The following is an 8,280-nucleotide window of genomic DNA, read 5'->3' as shown; positions in this document are numbered from 1 at the left end:
GCCGCACTCGTCCAAAAGCCAGAAAATCCAGCTCGAGGTCAATGTTTCTTTGCATGGTCCGTGTCCCGCCCGCTATGATTCCCATGGCGCACGGGACGGGAAAATTCCACCCCTGGAGTTATTATACTTACAAGGGACTATTTAACAAGGCAGACCCCCTCCTCCCCCTTTATAGTTGTTAGAAAGTGTGAATCCCTGTTTAATTGGAGAATAATTTTAGGGAGCAGACTGTGGATTCAGTAAACGGCTCTTACCCACTGAACACTTGAATCCTGTGGTCTTGGCCGTTACTCAGTATCTGCTCAAGCCATCTCAGGATGAACGTACACTGTCTTCCTTGAATTTAACCCCACGGTGTGAAAGGATAGCTTTCTGAAAGAGACAGGTGTGCTGAGGGCATCTTTGTTTGGTTTTGCTTTGCAAGGTATCATGCCATAATTAACACATTTAATTACATTCTTTTTGCAGGTTAATAACTTACTGTGGGCTTTACAACACAAAACATCAACTGACAGACTCTGTTGTGGTTGCTCTGCTCTGAGTGACTACACTGGGCACTCCCTGTGCTAATTTGAGAAACCCTCAGAAGCAGTCCCTGCCTTAGTGGTGTTCATTTTGATGTGGCAGTGAGTGCTTTGCAGGATCCTTTATTGCACTGAGCGATTCTATGAAATCACACCGTATTCCAGACGGAATCAGAAGTGTCTGTTGCCACTTTGGAGACGCAGTCTTAAATCACGGCCGATCATGTCTTACTTGGAATCCACAAGAAAAGGGAAAATGCAGCTGAGAGAGCTCCCTGGGGCAAGGTGGCCCATTAATATTTGCAATTTGCAACTGACAATATTTGCAAGGTCAGTGGCAGGCTGCGAATACAAACAAATTGTTGCTTGTGGTGCCAGAGGCTGGGAGGAACTTCAAAGTAGATGTTTTTTGATCTGGTCCTTCAATTACAGTCCAAGCTCTACGGCAGTGTGAACAAAAAGCAGCTTGCGTGGAGCAGACAAAAGGGGTAGGCATTACTAGTGGGCTGAGTGGCCAACATTCTCCTGTCTATCTCTGTGCACATCCAGTAAAATAGCTTCACGATCACTGGTCCATCCCGATTTTCCAGGTCAGGGGAAAGGCGTACAGGCAGTGAGGTTGGTGGCTACCACAGCTCAGTTCATGGCACTCTTACCCCTGAGTCCAAAGGTTATGGGATCAAGCCCTACTCCGGACACTTTAGCTCATAATCCAGACTAACACGTCAATGGAATACAGAGGGTGTGCTCCGTTGTTGGAGGTGCGGGCTTTCCAAATAGAAGTTAAACTGAGGTCCTGATGGCCTCTAGGGTGTACGCAAGAGATCCCGTGGCATTACATGAAGAGCAGGGATGTTGGTCCTGGGTGTTTTAGCCAACATTAATCCCTCAACCAACCTTATGAATTGGCCATGATCACACTGCTATGGGTCGGAGCTTGCTGTGTGCAAACTGAGTGCCACGTTTCCTACATTGCAAGAGTGACCACTCTTGACAGAGTGTTTGGGTCGCCTGAGGTTGTGAAAGTTGCTATATAAATGAAAGTCTTTCTCCAGCTCCCAAAAGTTTCCAATATGCGCAATTGTTTTAAAAGTTTATCTGGTGGCTGCACAGCAACTACTTTTCAATACAATTCAAACAGGACAGATTCTCAAGCAACAAAGTGGAGAGTTATTACTGGAGAATGACTGCAGGAAGCAGTTATCTAATATGAATGCCACCGAGAGACAGTCCTTCAACTCCCTCACACTTGTCAACTGATGCCTTCTATATCCACAGCTCATGATGGAAATTCATGACTGCATCTAAATCACAGCTAAATCCATCACGGACTATTCTAAATAAGAGATAGTTCTGGCTGCACTGCTTTTTTTTAATAATCAGAAATATTTCTTATCCCCTCTCCTCCTGAATTCACATTCACCCTGAAGCAGCAGAAACTTAATGGTTTAAATGATTTCTGATATATTCTCCAAAAGGTCATAAGACCTTGGAGCAAAGGGGGTTGAAGGGATATTTGATAGAGGTTCCACAAGGTTACGCCAGGTTTAGATAAGATAAAGTAAAATTGTTCCCATTAGCTGATGGTACAGGAACTAGGGGGCACAGATTCAAGGTTTGGGCTAGAGACTGGAGGGCAGCATTTTTGTTTTTTGGTGGCATAATGGTTCACAACGCTCTCTCACAGCACCAGGGACCCGGGTTCGATTCTGGCCTCGGGTGACTGTCTGCGTGGAGTTTGCACATTCTCCCCGTGTCTGTGTGGGTTTCCTCCCACTGTCCAAAGATGTGCAGGTTGGGTGGATTGGCTATGCTAAATCTCCCCTTAGTGTCCTAAAATATGTCGGTTAGATGGATTAGCCATGGTAATTGTGTGGGGTTATAGGGATGGGGCAGGAGAAAAGGCTGGATACTCTGTCAGAGTTGGGGGAGTGGGGTTTCTGGTTGATCTGGGTAAAATGCTCTTCCAGAGAGTTGGTACAGACTCAATGGGCCGAATGATCTCCTTCTGCACAGTTCAGATATAATGACTCGTCATGAAGTGGAACTCGCTGCCTATGAGGGCAGTAGATTTCAATAATTTGAACTGGAAAACGGATAGATATTCGAGGGAAATAAACGTGAGGGCTGAAAAGATGTAGCAGTGGAATTGAACTATATCTAAATCCCAAGTTCTTTCTTATTTATCAAGTATATCTGATTTATTTGTGCACCTTCAGATGGGAATTAGGAGATTGAAATATACTGTCAAACTTTTTTAAAGAGATGGTGGATAGACAGTTGGAAAATCTGCCTCACCACTCAATGTTTACACGAATACTATACAAGGATTCTCAGATGGAAAATCATGTAATCCAACATTTTATTACATGGTTTTTCAATGAACACAAGTGCTTATTAAGACACTATTTAATACATCATCTGTGCATTGCGTTGATCTTTAGAACCTTTCAAAATTTTGATATGTTACTCACATCAACATTAAGGCAGGCAAAAAAAAAATCAACTGTAGTGCATAACGTAATGCACAATAAATTCAAAAATATCATTACAAAAATATTTAATTCAATCTCAATAAAGATGTGCAAGGAGTGTGGGCACTCTCAAACTCTGCTTCCATGTGTTATGGCAAAGGGAACCAACAATATCAGTACAGGATTCAAACTAAACTTACAATTAAATCACCAGTTGCTACTTGCCCCAGCTAATCGTATGAAGCATTTCTTTTACGTTTTAATTAAACGTTGAGTAGAGAGCGTATTTGGTGAGTGAAGCATTTTAGAATTCTCCTGACTGAATCCCTCAAAACCCAGGAGGCATTGTCCAGAGCCACAACTGAGTTTACTTGGCTTCCTGCAACCTTCAGTTCAGCCTCACCCCCTATCTATTATTAAACTTTGCCCTTCAGTTTGAAGGAACTATAAGGACTGAGCAATCTTCCCTTTGGAAGAGAAGTTGTTTGATTCTCAGTTAAAGTGGAGTTTTGATGGACCTGGGCACCAGGGAAGGAGGCAATGGGTAACAAAAGAAGTCAGAGATTATCAATCAGGTATAAAAAAAATACCATTTTGCAAAGGGCACCAGCACTCCTGTATTGCAACAAATCGACAGGTATATCGACCCCAAGACGTTTGCAGAAAAATTAATGCGATGGTTATTACCATTTTTGCTTCTTTGCAATCTGCCCACTTTGACAAACTTTCCTTTCATGTGAGGGTGGGAAGAGAGGGGCAGCATAGAAATGAAACTGGCAGCGGCTTTCCAGGGACAGCCAGGATTGAATGGGAGCCCCAGGATGGGATTATAACCTGTTCACCGTGTGTCACCCCAGTCTGGTTGGATTTTAACTGTAAAGTGTGTGTTTTCCCAGGTTGGGAGGTTAACCCTCTCAGTGGGAGTTGTGCCTTGTCCCAGGTTAGGATTTTAACCTGTGTGTTTAGTTCAGTCCCAGACTCTGATTTTAACCCTCTCAGTGGGAGTTGTGCCTTGTCCCAGGTTAGGATTTTAACCTGTGTGTTTAGTTCAGTCCCAGACTCTGATTTTAACCCTCTCAGTGAGAGTTTTGTCCAATCCAGGTGATTTTAACCTTCTCAGTGGGAGTTGTGGCCAGTTCTAGGCTGGGATTTTAACCTGCTCACAGTGTGTTATCCCAGGCAGATATTTTAACCATCTCAATCCCAGGCTGGGATTTAACCCTGTCAATGCTGGTTGTGGCCAGTCGCAGGCTGGGACTTTAACCCTCTCAGTCCCAGGCAATGATTTAATCCTGTCAGTGGAGGTTTAGTCCAGTCCAGCTGATGTTAACTTTGTCAGTGCTGATTGTGGCCAGTCCTTTGCTGGAATTTAACCCTCTTAGCCCCAGGCTGGGATTTAACCCTGTCAGTGGGAGTTTAGTCCAGTTCCAGGCTATAATTTAACCCTCTCAGTGCTGGCTGTGGCCAGTCACAGGCTGGAATTTAACCCTGGCAGTGCTGGTTGTGGCTAATCCCTGGCTGTGTTTAACCCTCTGAATCCCTGGCTGGGATTTAACCCCGTCAGTGCTGGTTGTGGCTGGTCCCAGGCTGGGATTTAACCCCCTCAGTCCCAGGCTGTGTTTAACCACCTCAGTCCCAGGCTGGGATCTAACCCTGTCAGTGCTGGTTGTGGCCAGTCCCAGGCTGGTGTTTAACCCTCTCAGTCCCAGGCTGGGGTTTAACCCTGTCAGTGCTGGTTGTGGCCAGTCCCAGGCTGGTGTTTAACCCTCTCAGTCCCAGGCTGGGGTTTAACCCTGTCAGTGCTGGTTGTGGCCAGTCCCAGGCTGGTGTTTAACCCTCTCAGTCCCAGGCTGGGGTTTAACCCTGTCAGTGCTGGTTGTGGCCAGTCCCAGGCTGGTGTTTAACCCTCTCAGTCCCAGGCTGGGGTTTAACCCTGTCAGTGCTGGTTGTGGCCAGTCCTCTGCTGGTCCTCCTCCTGTAGGTGTGCGGCCAGTTCCTGGAGCAGGGCGGCGCGGCCGATGCGCTCGTTGCGGCGCTTCTCCACGATCAGGTCCTCCAGGCTCTGGAAGTGGAGCGTGTGGCTGCGGCGGCCGCCCAGCTGCAGGCGGAGGCGGTACGGCTGCTTGCCGATGCGCAGCTCGCCGCCGATCTTGAACTCGCGGCGGCCGCTGCGGCACCAGGCGGCGAAGCACTCGGAGCTCCTCCAGCCCAGCTGGGCCCCCTTCAGCCCCAGCTGCTGGCGGGCGCTCTGCACCACCCGCTCGGGGGGCAGCGCCTTGTAGCGGTACCGCTGGCTGACCACTCGGCCCCTTCGGCCCTGGCTAGCCGCGCTCAGCAGGTCGCTGCGGATCTCCGCCTGGTGCAGGTGGACCACCTGCAGGTCGCCCACGTAGACCACCCAGTGGGGGTACTGGCTGCCCCCCACAAACTCCAGCAGGTCCCCGGGTCTGCACTTGTCCAGCAGGCTGTCCGGGGGCAGGGGGCTCAGCTCCCCACCCTGCCTGCCCTTCCTCTTCTCGAAGATGCACTCGTCCCTGTAGTAGACCGAGCACTCCACCTCGTCCAGGGGGTCGTAGGGGACCCTCTCCCCTTCCTCCTCCTTCTCCCCCTCCTCCTCCAGCTTGCCCCCTCCTCCAGCCTCCTCCAGCTCGTCCTCGTCCACCGAGAAGATGTAGGAGACCCCGATGCGGGGTCCCGGCTCCTCCAGCTCACCCCCAGCCGGCTCGGCGGTGGGCACCTCGGCGTAGCTGAGATGGGTCAACCTCTCCACCTGGTTCCCCATCCTCTCCCGGGAAGCCACAGAGTTAATGCACACACAAAAAAACCCAACCAGGGACAAGGTGGTGGGGTTGCCACTTGCCCCAGCAGCAGCCCAGAGTCAGAGAGAAAGTCAGAGGCTCCAACACAAGGGTTCTTCCAGCACACTAACATCCATCAGGCCTGGAGGACAGAGCAGCAAAGTTAGAGAGTCCCTCAGGAATGGGGCCCTCCCTCCATCTCCAATCTGTAATTCCTTTCTTTTAAAAATGGATCTTAATTGTCCAACTCCAGACTTTAATTCCTTCCTTTAAGAATTGGATCTTAATTGTCTTTGCAACTCCAATCTGTAATTCCTTCTTTTTTAAAAATGGATTTCAATTGTCCTTCCAACTCCAGATTTTAATTCCTTCCTTTAAGAATCAGAATTGTAATTCTCTTCAACTCCAGACTTTAAATTCCTCCCTTTAATTGGAATTTTATTTGTGTCTCCAGCTCTGTAATCCTTCCTTTAAGAACAGGATCTTTTAATTGCCTCTCCTCTCTCTCCAGAACTGGATTTTTAATTCTCTCTCCCTCCAAGCTCCAGGCTGTAGTTCCTTCCTGCTTGTTTCAGAATGGGGCTTTTCTCCGGTTCCAGCGCCTCCCAGGTGTTGCTCGGCCGCCTCCCCGGTTGCAAGCAGGCTCTCAGGTACGAGTGGGAGAGGAAGAGAGGCTCTGCCGTCCCTCCCCGTGCTTTTTATTTCTTGCTGTTCCTTCCTCTCCTCCGCCAGACACTTGTCGATTCTCAGCGGAGTTTCAGCTGGACGGCGGTAGTCGCCCCCTCCAGAGCTGTTGCTGTCTGGGCTGAAGATGTGGCTGGTTTGCATGGATCCGAGGTTCCCTCTCTCTCTCTCTCTCCCTCCCTCTCTGAAACGTCAAGGTAAGTGAATTGGCGGAAAGGGACGGATATGTCGAGCCAGGAAGGGCAGCAAAAAAGTTTCTTGAGTTGCTTTATCCCCACCCAGGGGCTGGGGTCAATCTCTCACTCAGCCAATCTGTGCATGTGTGTCCCAGTTTGGAGAAACTACATTACTTGCTCAGGTCTGAGGAGGGGGCAGGGACACACACACACATGAATGTTTGCTATTCTGAAAGAGGAGATAGGAGTGGCTTTGCTGAATGTGCACCTTGTAAAATGAAACTGCTTGTATCAGTTAACCTGCCGTCTCAGCTCTGCGATGTCTGAGTGTTTGAATGCCTTTGTTTGTGTGTGTGTATTTTTTATTGTCTTTTCAACTATTATTTCTTGAGAGGACACTCTAGCCCTATGGTGAGGGTACTGTTGGAGTAAGAACAGTTTAAGACTCTGTGCTAGGGAACTATTTTAGGGTGTGGGGAGTTTTTTGGACACCTGGATTTCTCTACTTCAAACGGAGAGGAGCCAATTGCTTCAAGTGAGTGGACACAACTCACCTTGTTTCAAAGGAAACCTCGGTATAATCAGTTAACATCCAAAATGATTCAAAGTTGATGTACAGTTTTATGTTAATCATAGAATCCTACAGTGCAAAAAGAGCCCCATCGATCCTGCACCCACAACAATCCCACCCACGCTGCTTTACTCCCACAGATCAAAAGATGTGCTGGTTAGGTGCATTGGCCATGCTAAATTCACCCTCAGTGTACCCGAACAGGCGCCAGAGTGTGGCAACTGGGAGATTTTCACACTAACTTCATTGCAGTGTTAATGTAAGCCTACTCGTGACACTAAGAAATAAACATAAACTCAACTAATGGGCAATTCAGCATGGCCAATCAACCTAACCCGCACATCTTTGGAGTGTGGGACGAAGCTGGAGCACCCGGAGGAAACCCACACCGACACGGGGAGAATGTGTAAACTCCACACAAACAGCCACCCAAGGCCAGAATTGAACCCTGACCCCTGGCGCTGTGAGGCAGCAGCGCTAACCGCTGTGCCAGTGCAGCACTTTTTAAGATCACACATGATAAAATTCAAATAGTTCATTAACAACAAACTACTTTGAAAGAAAGATCTTGCATTCATGTCGCAGCCTCAGGGCCTTCAAAGGAGTTTGGCTGTACATTCTGAACTACAGTCACTGTTGAAGGAAATTAGACAGCTAGTTTGGGCACAGCAAGGTTCCCCAAACAGCAATTTAAAAGAAATATTTTCTGGGCTGTGAGTGTCGCTGGCAAGGTCACCAATTGTTGCCCATCCCTAATTGCCCTTGAACTGAGTGGTTTGCTTGGCCCGACCTAATGAAGCATCAACCACATATCTGTGGGCCTGGATTCATGTGTCGACCTGGCCAGCCCAGCTACAAATGGTTGATTTCTTTCCCAGGGCACTAGTGAACCAATAGAGAAGCTGCAGCACAGAAGGATTCGGGGTCCTTGTGCATAAATCACAAAAAACGAGCATGCAAGTTCAGCGGGTAATAGGGAAGGCGAGTGGAATGTTTGCCTTTATTTCAAAGGGAACGGAGTATAAAAATAGCGGAGTCTTGCTAAAACTATAC

The 8,280-nt window shown here is 48.2% G+C and overlaps 1 protein-coding gene across 2 annotated transcripts; it reads right to left on the bottom strand.

Moving 5' to 3' along the window:
- Nucleotides 1-2,859: 2,859 nt before the first annotated feature.
- Nucleotides 2,860-6,771, bottom strand: lratd2a (LRAT domain containing 2a). Of its 2 annotated transcripts, XR_013498360.1 has the most exons (3): nucleotides 4,627-6,771; nucleotides 4,034-4,265; nucleotides 2,860-3,952 (listed from the first exon to the last, which is right to left on the bottom strand). XR_013498360.1 is itself a non-coding variant. In XM_078216799.1 (2 exons), the coding sequence occupies exon 1, from the start codon at nucleotides 5,778-5,780 to the stop codon at nucleotides 4,935-4,937; it is 846 nt and encodes a 281-aa protein (XP_078072925.1). In that variant the 5' UTR covers nucleotides 5,781-6,771; the 3' UTR covers nucleotides 4,304-4,847; nucleotides 4,891-4,934. The 2 variants fall into 2 exon arrangements, 1 of the variants encoding a protein (XP_078072925.1); XM_078216799.1 differs by lacking the exons at nucleotides 2,860-3,952; nucleotides 4,034-4,265 and having other exon boundaries at nucleotides 4,304-4,847; nucleotides 4,891-6,771.
- Between the last annotated feature and the right edge of the window lie 1,509 nt (nucleotides 6,772-8,280).

This window comes from Mustelus asterias, chromosome 7 (genome assembly GCF_964213995.1).
Source record: "Mustelus asterias chromosome 7, sMusAst1.hap1.1, whole genome shotgun sequence".
In the NCBI taxonomy this organism is placed as follows: domain Eukaryota; kingdom Metazoa; phylum Chordata; class Chondrichthyes; order Carcharhiniformes; family Triakidae; genus Mustelus; species Mustelus asterias.
This window is presented reverse-complemented; position numbering and strand designations above follow the sequence as displayed.

Bases quoted from the DNA above. Each gene is read 5' to 3' on its own strand.
- lratd2a (XM_078216799.1), bottom strand. From the start codon at position 5,780: ATGGGGAACCAGGTGGAGAGGTTGACCCATCTCAGCTACGCCGAGGTG.